The sequence below is a fragment of the Megascapheus bottae genome, chromosome 17, assembly GCF_031878675.1.
Source record: "Megascapheus bottae isolate mThoBot1 chromosome 17, mThoBot2.hap1, whole genome shotgun sequence".
Lineage (NCBI taxonomy): Eukaryota > Metazoa > Chordata > Mammalia > Rodentia > Geomyidae > Megascapheus > Megascapheus bottae.
In genome coordinates this window covers 27,557,902-27,575,425 of record NC_143525.1, presented here as the reverse complement: position 1 = coordinate 27,575,425, position 17,524 = coordinate 27,557,902, and the positions used below count along the sequence as shown (strand labels likewise).

General features: G+C 43.3%; 1 protein-coding gene across 1 annotated transcript in view; it reads right to left on the bottom strand.

Moving 5' to 3' along the window:
* Nucleotides 1–1,117: 1,117 nt before the first annotated feature.
* Pitpna (phosphatidylinositol transfer protein alpha) overlaps nt 1,118–17,524 on the bottom strand; it is a 36,190-nt gene continuing 19,783 nt past the window's right edge. The window contains exons 6-12 of the mRNA XM_090350467.1: nt 16,711–16,785; nt 13,669–13,752; nt 11,539–11,616; nt 11,276–11,386; nt 10,377–10,499; nt 5,708–5,776; nt 1,118–3,672 (exon numbers count right to left, since the gene is read on the bottom strand). Coding sequence (XP_090206593.1) covers nt 5,732–5,776; nt 10,377–10,499; nt 11,276–11,386; nt 11,539–11,616; nt 13,669–13,752; nt 16,711–16,785 — 516 coding nt within the window. The 3' untranslated portion in view covers nt 1,118–3,672; nt 5,708–5,731. The remainder of the gene's footprint in view (nt 3,673–5,707; nt 5,777–10,376; nt 10,500–11,275; nt 11,387–11,538; nt 11,617–13,668; nt 13,753–16,710; nt 16,786–17,524) is intronic.

Here is a 17,524-nt window from a genome sequence, read left to right as displayed (position 1 = left end):
CGCCCTCGCTCGTGAGCGCGCAGACTTGGGGGCTGTTTTCCCGCAGGCCTCCTCCCGGCCCAGTCAGGGGCAGATTGGGGTGTGGTCACCCAGTAAATCCTCTGTCCTGCCTGTGACACACACACCCCTTACAGGTAACTTCTCCAGTTCCCATGGCGACCTCTCAGTCACGAGCTCTTGCATTCTCAGTTCTGTTCTACTTTCAAATGGCTTTTGCTGTTCGAACTCGATTTACTTATTACCCATGGTACGTTCTCGGGGGCGGGGGTCCCCAGGACTCTTGGAAAAGTACCCTTGGATGAATGAAAAATAAATTCTGTTTCTGTTTGCTATAAATTCAAGACTATACATAAAGTGAAGGTTATTTTTACTTTGCCAAATATTCACTGTGACCTCTTTCTGGGTGTACGTGACAGTATTTCTATTCTAGAACTTAGGGAAGGATACCTTCTGCCCTGAATAGTCTAAAACAGTTGCATTAAGTCTGTTTTTTTTTTTCCTTTTTCATCGGTATAAGTGATAATGCCCGAGATCCCTTTGAGAGCCATGACTTCCCCCAGAAAAATGCACACACAACTTTACAAACAAGCTTTAAGAGATTCACAAACCAGAAACCAGGTTAAGATTTTCTACTTTAGCTTGGCATTGTAGAGTGCTTTATAGTCCCACCTACTTAGGTTAAAGCAGGTGACTCTCTTAAGAACAGGGGTCAGAGGTTTCAGGCCAGTCCTGGCAACAGAGACCCTGTCTCTAAGGGGAATAAAAACTACTTGTCACCATCACCAAAAAACTCCAAACCAACTAAGCAAACAAAAACTCCAACACGAAACATCTTTCTTGGTAGAGTGGACAAAAAGGGATGTGTGAAGACAAAGGAAGACAGATAAAAATGAAATACTGCTAGTAGAAAGTGACTGTATTACATTTAGATACTCAATGTTGCATGAGTAAATTGACAAAGGGAATGACTTGAAAATTCACCTGCAGAAATTTCCAGACACTATTGTACCTTTTTCCAATTGTGCTTTGGTAAGACTGGGGACATAAGTAGGAATTTGAGGATATCTAAATTGTAAAGTGAACCTAAGAACATCACCAATCAGCTGGACTCCAGAAATCTCTGTCTAGGATTTTATTAGACTGCTTTTTCCCCCAATATACCTGTATTGGAAGATTGAGACAAAAAGGCACAAACTCACATTAAATAAACAAGGTAATCTTATCAGTTCTACAAAGTGTAGTTTGTAAAAGAAGTAGCACTAGGAACCAACCAAAATAAGTCAGGGAGTCCCTAGTAGGGACTGTAAAAGGAAAACTTGGGAAGATACACACGTGCCCACAATACTGACCCTGTCCCCAGTCTCTCTCCATGGGAATGCCAGAGCCCAGTGGCCTTCTTGTGAAGCACTGCTGTTTTGAGTTGGGATTAAGATCCTGGAATCTAATGGAAGCAGCTGGTCTAAAGGGGCATGGCACACTCTCAGGTACATCCCTGGATTGAGCCTCTGATCATTAGTCCCTCTGAATGCTCATCAGTTTGGGGTGGGGAAAGAGGGGGAGGGTACTTAAAAGAAGCCAACATTTTTGTCCAGCAGCAACACCATCCATGGAGATGGAATAGAAATGTCCTTCCTTTATGTTTACATGGCCAGGAGCCCCGGATCCAGGCTGATCTCAGTAAGTCTAGTTCAGTTCACTTGAATGCTTTCAAATGTGGGCAATAGGTGGAGACAAAAAGAGCCAGAGAAAAAGGCAGATATAAAGCAAGCCCCCACAATAGCTGATATGTGTGGATATAGTGATATGTGTGAGTCTCAAAGAAGAGCTAAAGGGAGATGAGTATCTACTGGCCTTCATATCACATAAACCATTTGTCTGCTTAAGAGTATCAGTTTTTTCCAATGTAACTCATTTCTAGATTTTAGCTAGTTGATGAATGAAGAAGTAAAATATTTAAGCACAAATATAATTAATAGGCATTACAGAGCTTATAGGAAAATATTTACACATTTCTCCAGTAGGAATGCCTCTTCTCCAACTTTCCCAGTCCAATACATGCTATCAACAGTTGAAATGCCCCAAGTCCACCAGTGCAGACCCCACAAGGTGAGGAGACTAACACAATGGAAGGTGTCTGTAACGGACATCTGGTCCCAAAGGGGGACCTCAATGAAGGTCAGAGCTAACACGTTAAAGGGCTCAAATCTGTGCACCATTGCCCCAGGGAGCCATCCAATCAGGATGTCACGGGTGCAGTCCTCTGAGACACTCCCTTATTGCACTTAGAAATGAGTAAGGCAAACAAACTGACAAAAAAAAATAAATTATCCCACCCTACTTGTTATTCCTCCAACAGAGATTTGGTCCCTCTCATTAGCAGAGGTACCTGACTTGCATGGGCTTGAATCATTGCACACTCAGGCCAATTTATTTCATAAGGTTTGGGAACTATCAGTGACTATAGCTATCTAAGATTCTCCCGTCAAGAAGGCATACTCAGGTTCTGCCAAGTTGAAGGAAGTAAGAAGCACTCAATGGTTTCTACTCCCCTGGGGTTTGGACTTCTTCACAGCCTACTTTGGTACAGTTCTATACTACCATCACTATTTGCTTTTGATTGTCCAGGATAGAACTCAGCCTGGGGGCAGGATGAGCTGAGTTCTTAATCTGCAAATTCCTTTCCAGTGATTGGAGACAAGAGGGTACATGTTCTGCAGGGGGAAGCATGTGCAGTTTGTGCAGCATGAAAAGATCCAGACTCTTGCATCCTAACCAGCCTCAAAGACAGAGGACAGGAATCTAAGAAAGTATAGAGAAAAGATTATTGCTGAGTGGCAGCACCGGCCCAAAAGGGAAGAGGAGCATGGACATACAAGTTCCTCGGGGTCAGACAGATTGCTATCTACAGGGCATACTTGATTCTAAGGACCACACTGGACAATTCCCTCCAGGTAAAAGAAGTGACTAGAGTGTCTTTTAGGTTCTATGGACAGATTCATCCAGAGTGGATAGCAGGAGAGCAGAGAAGCCACAGTTGTTTCTAAGAATAGTGACCAGAGATGCAATGACTGGTGCAGGAGTTAATTCATTAATTTGCTAAATTTCCTTAAGCAGAGACTGGCTGGGCCTTAGGTACCTCCTTGGTACTTCAGAGCAGAAATCATAGTTAAAAAGCCACATCCTATTATGTGGACCTAGGAGAAGAACAACTGTATTTTTAACCCATTCTCTCTCCCCAAGTGAGCACTGAAAATTACAAAGTCTGCCCAGAAAGCAAAATACCTCAGTTTATCCCAAGGTGGAAAAAAAAGGAACTTAAATCACCACATCACAAAAAGGCAGCTATTTTGAAAGACTAAAAATGTCACTTGGAAATAAAGGTTGGGGGCACACACAGAAATGGGTCAGAATACAATGGAGAAAGGGTGGAGCTGTTAATACAGCAACCTACCCGCCACATATCTCAGAGGAGCAGGCTCCCGAGCACACAGGCTTTGTAATACCAGACGGTCTATTTGTTCACAATATTAAAGGGCATCTAGAATTAACTACAGTAAGGGATGGATCGGAAGTTGCCTGAAGAATGGGCACAGAAAGGCTGCGTCGGAAGATGGCCTGTCACTCAGGAGGGTGGAGCTGCTGGGCCTTCCTGTTGACCACTGTCTTGCAAAACTAGAAGAAAAATACAATTATTAAGGAAACAACAAGGGAAAATAGAAGCACACAGTAAATCATCCTGAGGAATTTCAATAGGAAGAATGACACTAGTTAGATGGGAGAAGCTTCAGGAGACAGGGTACTAAAGCTCTAGAAATGATGGGAAAGTGGCATCCATTTAATCTTACCCTTCTATCTCCTAGAAACTGTTTTAAGAATATAGGCCAGGGGCTTGGAATGTGGCTTAGTGGAAGAGTGCTTGCCTAGCATGCATGAAACCCTGGGTTTGGTTCCTCAATACCATACACACAAAGGCCCAGGGACAGAGCCCAGGCCCTGAGTTCAAGCCCTAGGACTGGCAAAAGAAGGGGAGGGCCAGGAGTTTGGCCTAGTGGTAGAGTGCTTGCCTAGCACACACGAAGACCTAGGTTCAATTCCTCAGTACTATATACATAGAAAAAAGCTGGAAGTGGTGCTGAGGCTCAAGTGGTAGAGCACTATCCTTGAGGAAAGCCCAAGGAGAGTGCTTAGTCCCTGAGTTCAGTCCCCAGGACTAAAAAAAAAGGCGGGGGGGGGGGGGGAGGAGAAGCAGGCAGCCAGTGAGCACAAAAATATAAAAATATGCATCATTGCTGGTGACACTGCCTTTTGATGCTAAAGGTCATCCAATTTTTTTGTTTTGAGTTGGCTTGGTTTTTGCCAGTACTAGGACTTGAACTCAGGGTCTTGTGTTGTTGCTTTTTTGCTTACAGCTGGTGCTCTACCATTTGAGCCATGTATCCAGTCTGGTTTTTTTGCTTATTAATTGGACTGTTTCATAGAATTTTCTGCCAGGACTAGCTTTGAACTATGATCCTCTAGGTCTCAAGCTCCAGAACAGCTAGGATTTCAAGCATGAGTCACTGGTGGCTGGCTTACAGTTTTTTTATTTGCTCAAATAATTTTCTCTTAGAGCTTAGCTAGTAGTAGAGCCACATTTTTCACTCCATAATCAAGACCACCTTGATCTGCTAGAATCACACATGTCTCAAAGTGTGCAGGCACTAGGTAACTTCCAGCACTGGAAGCTAATAATCAGAAAGGCCTGGGGCCAGAAGTTTGGCCTAGTGGTAGAAAGCTTGCCTAGCATGCATGAAGACTGGGGTTAATTCCTGGGTACCGCATGCACAGAAGAAAACAAGTGGTGCTGTGGCTCAAGTGGTAGAGCTATATAAGAAAGCTCAAGGACAGTGCTCAGGCCCTGAGTTCAGGCCCAAGGACTGGCAAAAGAAAAATAAAAAGAAAGAAAGGCAGGCCTTGGGAATAAATGTCAATGTGAAACAAAGAATACCTTGTCCTGGCCCTCTGACCTAGACAGAAAATACTCTACCAATATTTGAAATATGCTACCTCTGTTGGGGAAACCTACTTTGTATGGCACCAGAGGAGGAAAAAAATGAAGTGCTAGACCTAACAATGCTACAAAAAGCTGGCCAGCTCTTCTAGGGAAGGGCAAGGGAATCCAGTATTTGGGAGCTGGGGGCTGCCCCAGCATGTCAGCCCCAGCGTGTCAGGGAGACAATAGACAAAGTATGGCCTAGTGGTAGAGTGCTTGTTTAGCTTGCACAAAGTTCTGGGTTGGATTCCTTGGTACCACATACACAGAAAAACCTAGAAATGGTGCTGTGGCTCAAGTGGTAGAGTGCTAGCCTTGAGAAAGCTCAAGGACAGTGCCCAGGCCCTGAGTTCAAGGCTCAGGTCTGGGGGAGGGGGGAAAGGAAGCATGATCAGTAGTAGCACATGAACTTTGTTTCTATCACATTCCACCCTCTTTTCCTACCACCCTGTCTGTGTCTACCTTAACATGCCCCTACAATGTCCTAACAGCCATATTCTCTGTCCAGTGGAAACCCAAGAGCTCACTGTTTAGCATGGCAGTCATCATTATTAGAGTGAAGGATGAGGAATGAAGTAGATTTTCTGATTCCATAGTGAACTGCTGAGGCCTGGAGGAGCCAAGCTGACTTTAGCTTCTATGACATGCACAGTAAGAAAGAAATTCAGTACATACAGTGCAGAAGGGGGAGGAGTGAGTTTAGTCATCTGCTGTCATTCCTTTCACTGGGTCCTTTTGTCTCATCTGAAACAGAAAAAGCAGGAAAAGCTGAAAACTCTGGCTGCTGATAGGACTTCACTATATACATATCTGTCTTCTTAATTATGCTAATAGATAGGGTAGGACATTTGTGTATGTGTGTGTGGAGGGGGGGCAGTCACAGGGCTTGAACTCTGGGCCTGGGCACTGTCCCTAGATCTTCAGCTCAAGGCTAGTGTTCTACCACTTGAGTCTCAACAGCACTTCCCCTTTTCTAGTGATTCACTGGAGATAAGCGTCTATAGGTCTTTAATGCCTGGCCTGAACAGCAATCCTCAGATCTCAGCTTCCTGAGTAGCTAGGATTACAGGCTTAAGCCACCTTGCCCAGCTGGGTGGGACTTTTTTTTTTTTTTTTTGGTGGGTCATGGGGCTTGAACTAGGCCTGGGAGCTGTCCCTGAGCTCTTCAGCTCAAGGCTACCACCCTACCCTTGAGCCAAGCCCTACCTTCCTGTTTTCTAGAGGTTAATTGGAGATAAAGAGTCTCAGGTCATTTTGTGCCCAGGCTGGCTTTGAACTTTTATTCTCAGATCTTAGCCTCCTAAGTAGTAGGATTACAGCTGTGACCACCAAGTCCAGTCCATCAGTGGGACATTTTTTGTAGATAAACAAACCACTGGAAGGATAGAAGTCTGAATATATAACCCAAGCCATCCTGTTCTACCATGCATGACAATCTAACCATTTACTAGTACAAAACCAGGTTTTTAAGACTGGGAATGTGGCTCAGTGGTAGAGTGCTTGCCTAGCATGTATAAAGCCCTGAGTTTGATTCCTCAGCATCACATAAACAGAAAGTCAGAAGGGGTGCTGTGCCTTAAGTGGTAGAGCACTAGCCTTGAACAAAAGGAGCTCAGAAACAATACCTAGGCCTTATGTTCAAGCCCCAAAGCTGGCAAAAAAATAAAAGAAAAGAAAGAAAAAGTCATAATTCCTATTGTAAACTTTATCTCCTTTTGTGATACCCCAATACTCCATGAGAGTAAAGTTGGGAAAAAAGATTTAAAAGAAGAAACTCATGAAGACAAGAACAAAGGAGAGATGATATTCTGAGAGAAGAAAACAGGAGGGATGAGTACTAATTCACAGAATTCCCAAGAGGACAGGGAGCCAAGGAGCAAACTCATCTCTGCTGGGTATTCTCTAAAGGTTCAGGAAAGGGAAGCACCAGTATCTCTATAGAAGGGAGTGTTCAGCAGAGTTGATACAGATGATTTTCTGTGGAAGTCTGAACAGAAGTCTGAATAGTTGGGTCACGGTGTTCTGTCTCCCTACTCTGAAGACAAGCAAACTACCCTTCCTTCTTGCTACAACAAAAGCCAAAAAGTTCACTTTCTGGAAGTACTATAGGAAACCTGGACTTAGGATTGTGGGCTCAGCTAGAGGCAAAATGGGCATGGTGCAGCATATATAGGAATTAAATTAGGTCCAATCAATGACATGAACTTGTCAGGACTCTTCCTCAATTTCTCAGGATACTGGCTGCCTGATTATCCCCAAAGCAAGAGACTGAGGAGGTAAAATAAGCAGCCACACAAAATACTGAGGCTCCCCATTGTTACTACCTGACTATCTTACAATGAACCCTGTCTACTGATTAAATGAGAGCCCCTAATATGAGACAGATTCTAACAGGAACTGAACATAAAAACTCAGAGGAAATTGATATTCTCTTGTATGAATATTTAAAAATTGAAAAAAAAAAGCAGAGGAAACTATATTCACAGAAACTAAAAAAGAAAAAAAAAAACCTCACAAACCTCTAGCCTTAAAAAGGAAGACAGGCTGGGGGAATGGTGGCTCATGCTTATAATCCTAGCTACTGGAGAGTTATAGCTTCAAGAATGTGAACATTGCTTTTTTTGGAGATCTATACTAATAGCTCCAAGAATTTGATCTATCTATCTTTCTTTTCTCTTCCTTTCTTTCTTTCTTTTTCCTCCTTCCTTCCTTCCTTCCTTCCTTCCTTTCTTTCCTTCTTTCTTTCTTTCTTTCTTTCTTTCTTTCTTTCTCTCTCTATCTCTCTCTCTTTCTCTCTCTCTCTCTCTCTCTCTCTTTCTTTCTTTCTTTCTTTGTCATAGGACTTGAACTCTGGGCCTGGGTATTGTCCCTGAGCTCTTCAGCTCAAGGCTACCACCCTACCCTTTCAGGCACAGTGCCACTTCCAGTTTTCTGGTATTTAATTGGAGATAGTAGTCTCATGAACTTTAGTACCTGGGCTGGCTTTGAACTTCGATCCTCAGATCTCAGCCTCCTGAGTAGCTAGGATTACAGATGTGAGCCGCTGCACCAGGCTGGTAACTTTATTTTGTAAGGGTTGGAGTGACCAAAGATTCAAGTTCTCATACAGATAGAATCACCAGAGTCCTGAACATGCAAATCTATGGCTTCCTGAGGATGCTTAGAAAAAGAATCAGGAATGGTGTCCAAAATCCTGCCATTTCACTGCCAGATGCAGCTGAATGAATAACCCAAACATCCGCCTTCAGCAGGAACTAACTCAGGATAGCACTTACCAGTGAGTCAGCCCAGGAGATAGTTCCCCTATGGGACTCCAGAGGAAAGAAGACTTCTGGGCCCAAATTCCATCCTAGACCAGCACTGAAGTACAGAGCATGGGTGTCACCTGGGCACCAATGGCACCCATATTTGGTCCTCACCTAAGGTCCTAAAGGCCAATCTCCACTTGGGACAAAGAATGAGAAACATGCTGATTTTTTTTTTTTTTTTTTGCCAGTCCTGGGCTTGAGCTCAGGGCCTGAGCACTGTCCTTGGACTTTCTCAAGGCTAGAGCTCTACCACTTGAGCCTCAGCACCACTTCCGGCTTTTTTTCTATATATGTGGTACCGAGGAATCGAACCCGGGTCTTCATGCATGCTAGGCAAGCACTTTAACCACTAGGCCAAACATGCTGATTTTTAAACAGATATTTCTGTCTCATTTTTAGCACAACAAGTTAAGAGGGTCCCAAACAGGGAAAGGAGTAACACAAGTGGCTTAAGAGCAGGGATGCTGGACCAGACAATGCTGGATTAAAGGCCCTGGCACAGAAGCACTGAGTTCTCAGCCATTTGTTCCTCAACTAAGGATGCCTCCTCACAGATGCTGTGAGGATTAACATGAGCCAATGTGTGTAAAAACCCCGAGAATGAAGCTGAAAAAAAGTAGTCATGGGGCCGGGAGTTTGGCCTAGTGGTTAAAGTGCTTGCCTAGCATGCATGAAGACCCGGGTTCGATTCCTCGGTACCACATACATAGAAAAAAAAAAAAGCTGGAAGTGGTGCTAAGGTTCAAGTGGTAGACCTCTAGCCTTGAGAAAGTCCAAGGACAGTGCTCAGGCCCTGAGCTCAGGCCCAGGTCTGGCAAAAAAAAAAAAAAAAAAAGCCACAAGTGGTGCTGAGGCTCAAGTGGTAGAGCTCTAGCCTTGAGAAAGTCCAAGGACAGTGCTCAGGCCCTGAGCTCAAGCCCAGGACTGGCAAAAAAAAAAAAAAAAAAAAAAAGTAGTCATGGTATTCAGTATACCCTATTGGGAGGATGAACTATGCAACTTGTGGGTAGGGACAGAAGGGGAACCTGGGGAAAGATGAAGGGAAGGGTGACATTGTCCAAAAAAGAAATGTACTTGTTACCTGACTTATGAAGTAGTAATCCCTCTGTATAATACCTTCATTATAAAATAAAATTACTTCCCCCACCCAGTCCTGAGGCTTGAACTCAGGGCCTTGGCACTATTCCTGAGCTTCTTTGTGCTCAAGGCTCGTGCTCTACCACTTGAAGTACAGCAACATTTTCTGAGTAGTTTATTGGAGACAAGATTCTCATAGACTTCCCTGTCCAGGCTATCTCTGAACTGAGATCCTCAAATGTCAATCTCCTGTGTAGCTAGGATTGTAGGCATGAGCCACTGGTGTCCAGCTTTTTGTTGTTGTTGTTTAATGCCCCTAGAATGGTGCCTTGCAGACAGGGAGTGCCTGATGGTTATCCACTAACCATCTCCTCTATTTGGGACTCTGGTGGAAGGAAGCCTTCCTTAAATGAGCAGAAGTGCTGGGTCTTCAGGCTCCAATGGAGCACACACAGGTTTTCTGGGATCCATGCCAGGTCCACAGAAACAAAAGCAGAAAAATCCAAAACTCTACACTCTAAAAATAGCTAAAATCGTACGGATTGAGTGCATTAGCTTCTTTCTGCATGTAGAGTGGCTATCTTCTTCGGGAAGTGTTCCTGGTACCTGGATTGGTGCAGTCCTCTTCCTCCCAGGGTCACCTCCAGCTCCACAGCCCAGCACAGATCTCCCACCTGGCTCTGGAGACTCACTGCAGTAGCTCTATTACTCACTTGGCATTTAGCACAACCTACCATATTTGTCTCTGTGGATATGATGAGATCTCAGCTAAACTGAAAATTCAAGAGCACAGACTGTTCTCTTCCTTATATTACCCATACAGCTTGGCACTTTACTCACAGTACAACCTGATATGTTCCTGGAACTACAGGTGATGTCCTCAGTGATGTGTCCTAACACAAAATATGCATATATGTATGGAACTAAGAGCCACAGAGTGCTCTGGGATCCCACTTAACCTCATCCAGCTGCCTCTTCGTCTCTTCTTCCATCCTTCGAATGTCATCCATCGTCAGGTCAACCCACTTATCAAGCCAACAGAACAGCTGCCTGTGGAAGTTTGTAAACAGACGTTTCTCTTGCTATAAAAAGAAGGGAATCAAGTTAGAACACAGAAAGTAAAGGCCGTCACTGCAGCCCTTGCCTTCATGAGCTCTACTAATACCACACCACTGGAGAAGTGGAGAGGAGTGATGTCTGCTTGGCTTGTCAGGATCAGCCATAGGTCAGTGACCTCCTCCTTCAAATGTCTAACAGGTTGAGGCTTGAAGTAGGAGCAAGCCCCCAAGAAAGGATATGGGCCTGTTTCATGTCTAGGCCCTTTGCCCATTATGTTACCAAGACAGGCAGCTTGTATGCTTCTAGCCAAACCAAGGCCTCAAAACAACTGCTAGATTCTTCTCTTGTCTCTGACACCTTAGGCCAGTTTGTACCTGGCTAGCCGCTATGGCCCAAAAGTGTATCCTTAACACATCAGAGAATTTAAAGGCTATAAAACTTAGCTATGCCTAGTTAGTAGAAGACAGGACATTTGGAGATTTGGGTTCACAATGCTTCCTGCCTTTTGGCTTCAAAAAAAAAAAGGAAACAGTTTTATTTGTAATTCAATCACAGCAAATCTCTTCCAATTTCCTTCTTTTGCCTGCATTTCCTTCCCAGTCACATGTGATACTCCTGGATAGACAGCCAAAAACTGTAAAACGATTACATGCAAGAGAAAAATGAGGTCTGGAAAGCCAACTGTGAGATATTCTTATGCTAGCAACTATAGGTACAAGTCACATAGTTGTATGATCTCTCGTTGACTCAAACCCTCACCACTCCCACCCCCACCCTGAAGAAAGACCTGCTCATTTACCTTATGTATAAAGTTTTCCACTTTGTTCTGCAGGCCCCACCACTTGAACTTGACAGTAACCAGTTTGTATGCACACATATATGGGCAGTCTTTCTGATTTACAAGTTCTTGCTGCATTGGAAACATACCCAGAGGCAGGTTGGTAACTAAGAGGAAAGAACTCAGGTTGTTCCTTAGCCTAGCCCCAGCCATTCCTTCCTCCTCCTGAGAGAGGCCCACCCATATAGTGCCCGACCCTCTGGTGGTAAGTGTGTGAACTGCACCTTCCAATTTGGGCCCAAGGGTCCTCGCCCTGTTTTCATAGATTTAAATTTTGCTGGATCTTCTTCTGCCTTGTAATCCTGAGAGTTTGGGACAGGGGTTAGAGGAGAGAGGGGAAAGGAGAGGAAGAGGAAAAAGGAAAGAGAACAGATTTTTGTTAAAGTGCATTTCACACCACTTCTTCATGCTGCTAGAGCACTGCAAATATGGACAAATGTTATTAACAAGTTAAAGAACTGTTTATATTCGCCTCAAGGAAGAGTTTCTTTGTGAGTTTCTCTGCCAGTTTTTTTTTTTTTTTTTTTGGCTAGTCCTGGAACTTGAACTCAGGGCCTGGGCACTGTCCTTGGACACTTTTTGCTCAAGGCTAGTACTCTGCCACTAGAGCCACAGCGCCACTTCTGGCTTTATATGGTTCCAGGGAATTGAACCCAGGGCTCTGTGCATGCTAGGCAAGCATCCTACCACTGGCCACATTCCCGGCCCTGTTTTTAGTTTTATAAATATGAAATACTGTCTTGGCAAGCTCCTATTTTCAGTGTTTTTAAGACAGAGATTGTTAATCTGGGTGAGAATCCAAATTTCTTTTTTTTTTTTTTGGTCAGTCATGGGGCTTGAACTCTGGGCCTGGGCGCTGTCCCCAAGCACTTCAGCTCAAAGTTACTGCCCTACCCCTTGAGCCACAGCACCGCTTCCAGTTTTTTTTCCTAGTGGTTAATTATTTGTTTTTCGCCAGTCCTGGGTTTGGGCTCAGGGCCTGAGCGCTGTCCTTGGGTTTTTCTCAAGGCTAGAGCTCTACCACTTGAGCCACAGCACCACTTCTGGCTTTTTTTCTATGTATGTGGTACTGAGGAGTCAAACCTGGGTCTTCATGCATGTTAGGCAAGCACTCTACCACTAAGCCAAACTCCTGGCCCTAAGTTTATTTTTTAACTTTAAATTAATCTTAACTAGGATATAAAAACAAAAATAATATATATATATATATATATATATATATATGGATAGATCTTTTGGTTATTGTGTAATGCTTAAATCAGATTAAACTTATCTATCTCTTCACCCATCTAACATCTTTTTTCTTTTTTTTTTTTTTTTTGTCCTGGGACTTGAACTCTGGACTTGGTCATTGTCCATTGTCATTGTCTTCAGCTCAAGGCTACTGCCCTACTCCTTGAGCCACAGCTACACTTTTTCCTTTTTTGAGCAGTTCTAGGGTTTGAACTCAAGGCCTCTCTCTGGCTAGACTGTCTTGCTGGGATGCTTGCTCTACCACTTGAGTAACACCTCCAGCTCCAAACATATGCCATTCAAATGTCTTTCTTCTAGTCTTTTGAAATATAAAGTACCAGGAGCATGGCACAGTGGCAGAGTGCTTGCCTAGCATGCAAAAAACCCTATGTTCGATTCCTTGGTACCACATACACAGAAAAAGCTGGAAGTGGTATTGTGGCACAAGTGGCAGAGCACTAGCCTAGAGCAAAAAGTATCTAAAGACAGTGCCCTGGCCCTGAGTTCAGTTCTCAGGACTGGAAAACTAAAAAAATAAAAAATAAAAAGAGCTGGGCCAAATGCTGGTGGCTCACACTTATAACCCTAGTTACCTAAACATCTGAGATCTGAGGAACATTGTTTAAAGCTAGTCTGAATAAGAAAAATTACTGAGACTCTTATCTCCAATTAACCACCAGAAAACCATAAGTGACAATGTGGCTACAAGTGGTACAGTGCTAGCCTTGAGTGAAAAAGCTCAGAGACTATGCCTAGGTTCTGAGTTCAAGTCCCAAAACTGACAAAAAAGAAAGAAAGAAGAAAGGAAGGAAGGAAGAAAGAAAGAGAAGAGAAAAAAAAGAGCTGACAAAGCCCTGGGTTCAGTCCTCAGAATGATCAATTGACTGGCCGATCTATAGATTGATAGATATCAACACACACTATTTCTTTCAAGCTATGTTAAATATAATTGTCTGTTCTCTAACATTTAGAAGAAATTTCTGGGGAGTGGAGGAAAGAGGACAGTGAAGTTGAGGCTAGTCTAGGCTATAATGATTTTTAGGCCAACCTGGGCTATGTAGTGAGACCCCATCTAAAACCACAAAGAAAGTCCTCTTTGAATCCACATGTTTAGTTCCTACCTTGCTAAGTACTTGGCTTCGATCTGCAATGTCTATGTATATGGCTTCCACATGTTTCCATGCCTCAGGCTCCAGTTTATGCACCTGTAGGAAGAAGGGAGACCACTTGTACATAGGCAGGTTTTGTGAGCTCTCAGCACCTTCCCATAGTCATAGAAGTGATATTCCCACTAGCAAAGGGTTACAGAGCTGGGGATGTAGCTCAGTACTAAAGCACTTTCTTAGCATGCACAAGGCTTGGGTTTGGATTTGATCCCTAACACCACATATAAGCAACCAACCAAATCACCACTGACAAAAACAAAAAGGGAAAACCTGACACTTTCCCCCACCCTGATCAGTACTGGATCTTGAACTCAGGGCCTTAAGGAAGCTTGTTCAGTTTGCCTTGCTTGGCTGATACTCTACCACTTGAGTCATGTCTCCAGCCCTCTTGAAACTTTTTTCTGCCTTTTCTCCTGAAATAGGTTACAGTAACAATGCAGGCATCCTAAAAATACTAATTTGAAGCTTTGCATATAAGGTATATATGAAAAATCATTTCAGATTTATACTTGAGGCCCCCTCCTTATCTTCCTGTTTGGATACACTCAGTTTTGAAAAATTGAGTTCCAAAAACTGAAATCTGAAATACTTCCAGTCCCAAGAATTTATAATATGGAGTCCATCCCTACAAAATTATCTAAAAGAATGGAAGACTGTACTTTAAGTAGGCATAAACTTGAGAAAGAAAACTGATTTTTCAGGCTGTTCTAACCTGCAGGTCAACACACCCCATGGCTCCCTAAAGCACCTATGGTTTCCACTGGGTCCTTTAGTAAAGAGCAAATATTGCCGACCTGATGTTATTTGATCAGGATGAATTTGCACATGATATAAAGTTTTGACACCAATTCAAAATGTACAAAAGGATACAATGAAGAGGAACTCTCCCTCCTGCTTGTCCTCTTTTTACCAGGCAATGTTTTGTAACTACTATTTCCAACTAGATCTATTTTTTATTGATGTTAGTTGTGGAGCTTAAACTCAGGGCCTAGGCACTATTCCTGTCCTCTTTTGTTTAAAGATAGGACTCTACTACTTTGAGCTACAACTCCACTTCTGGTTTTTAGATGGTTAGTTGGAGGTAAGAATCTCATGGACTTCCTGCCTGGGCTGGCTTCAAACTTTTACCCTCAGATCTCAGCCTACTGAGTAGCTAGGTGTATAGGCATGAGCTACCAGCACCCAGCTCAACTGGCTCTTTTTAATGAAATTGCTGCTATACAACTACTTAGCCTCACGATTATTTAATGATGTCTACTCACAAGCTCTTAAATTGTTTTTAGTCTTTTTTTTTTTTGCCAGTCCTGGGCTTGAGCTCAGGGCCTGAGCACTGTTCTTGGACTTTCTCAAGGCTAGAGCTCTACCACTTGAGCCTCAGCACCACTTCCGGCTTTTTTCTATGTATGTGGTACCGAGGAATCGAACCCGGGTCTTCATGCATGCTAGGCAAGCACTTTAACCACTAGGCCAAACTCCCGGCCCCTGTTGTTAGTCTTTGGTAATGCAAAGAATGCTGAATTCATTACTCAGTATATGTTAATTCACATATGTGGGAAAACAACTTAATAAATCCTTAGATATGGGACTGCTGAGGTCAAAGATAAATAGATTTTAAATCTGGAAAATTACTGCAATTTTTTTAATGTTTTAAAAATATTGCTTCTTCAAGTTGGGCACCAGTGGCTCACCCTGTAATCCTAGCTACTAAGGAGCCTGAGATGTGAGGATAAAGGTTCAAAGTCAGCCAGGGCAGGAAAGTCCATGAGACTCATCTCAAAAAGGCTAGAAGTGTTGCTGTAACTCAAGTGGTAGAGCACTTGCCTTGAGCAAAAGTTGCTTAGGGATAGTCCCAGGCCCAGAGATCAGCCCCAGGACCAGGGGGGAAAAAAAAAAAAAAGCCAGGCATGGTGGCTCACACCTGTAATCCTAGCTACTCAGGAGACTGAGATCTGAGGGTTGTGGTTCAAAGCCAGCTTGGGCACTAAAGTCCGTGAGACTCTTATCTCCACTTAACCATCAGAAAACCAGAAGTAGTACTATAGGGCATTGTGGCTCACGGGGTAAGGAGGCAGCCTTGAGCTGAAGAGCTCAGGGGCAGCATCCAGGCTCACAGTTCAAGTCCCACAACCGACAAAAAAAAAAAAATTACTGCTTCTTCAAAGGAAGGGCAACACTGTCCAGAAGAGAAATGTATATAGTACTTGAATTGTTAAGTGGTAACCTCTCTTTACAAACCTAAATAATAGCAATAAAACTTTAAAAGACGCTGCTTCCTGGTGGGCACTGATGAGTGATGGCTATAGTCCTAAGGACTCAGAAAGAAAAAGTTTGAAGTCAACAGGGCAGACAAATTTGAAAGACTATTATCTCCAATTAACCAGCAAAAAAGCTGGAATTAGAGGCGTGGCTCAAATGGTAGAGGGCCAGCTGTGAGTAGATAGAAAAAGCATGAGGTCCTGAGTTCAAGCCCCAAACTGACACCCAAAACTAAAACCAAACCAAAACGCTGCTTCTGTGTCAAGAACTGCATTTTATGGATTTTTTTTTGCCAGTCCTGAGGCTTTGAGCTCAGGGCCTGAGCACTGTCCTTTGGCTTTCCTCAAGGCTAGAACTCTACCACTTGAGCCACAGCACCACTTCTGGCTTTTTTCAGTGGATGTGGTACTGAGGAATTGAACCCAGAATGCCATGCATGCTAGGCAAGCACTCTACCACTAGGTGAAACTCCAGGCCCCAAGAACTGCATTTTAGACCAATCTTATCACCATAGGGAAGGCCCAGTTAGGAATTTTGAAAACCACATTTTACAGTTAGAGACAGGGCAATCTCATCTTAGCAGGATTAGAGGACACTGCTTTCCTGCCTGGGCAAAGGAAGACCATAGAGAGGGCCCTTCAATGGGGAGAGAGAAACTACAGGAAGGAGAAACAACAGGACAGATCTTCAGATCCTGCCCTGGTACTAGGAATTCTTGGGCTGTTGGAAAGTACTACTTACATTCTCTTGGGTGCCAAGATCTGGTTTGTGCCAGGTTTCAATTTTAATCAGAAAGTCTTCTTTCATGTACTCATTCTGAAATAAAAATACCTTATAGTCACCTCATAGCTAGAGAGTATCTATCTCCATTACTGGGGGTCCTGAGTAGTGGGAGACTCCATTTGCAAGCCTGACAAGTTAACTTGACTGGATGCTCACAGTATTTTAAGTTCACATTAACCCAAATGGAATAATGATCATTCTAGCATGTGAGGTCTGTACAATCACTCTCACTTTATAGATGAAGAAAGTGAATTTCAAAAGGGTTAGGTGACTTGTCCAAGGCCACAGAAATCTATACAGAACTTGGTCAGAAATAGGTCGGTATGATTTTAGAATCCATGTATTAGTCACTCTTCCATACTGCTTTATTCAAAGGGTACTAATGGTTAATCCATAATGTGCAAAGAGCAGAGAAAGATTTTCTCCGAACTAGCCTTTTGCAAAGGCAACCCCCTTCATGCTAATGATTGGTCTTAGAGCTCTTTATAATTGGAACAACTGTAAGAAGAAAAGAACACCCAAAACACTGGAGCTACTCAAAGGAGGAATTCAACCCATTATCCCCTTAGCAGAAATTAGTTTTCCAGAAAGGGCAAGGCATTTGGGTGAGTACGCTGAAGGGTGGCATGCGAGGGCAATAACAAAGGGGACAGTCATAGACAAAATATCTGTTGACTTCACAATTTTGCCAAGGATCAATGCTCACAGGAGCCAACAGGTTGCCAACCATAAGGTTGCTGAACTACAATTTCTCGTCAGCCCTGAGTAGTCA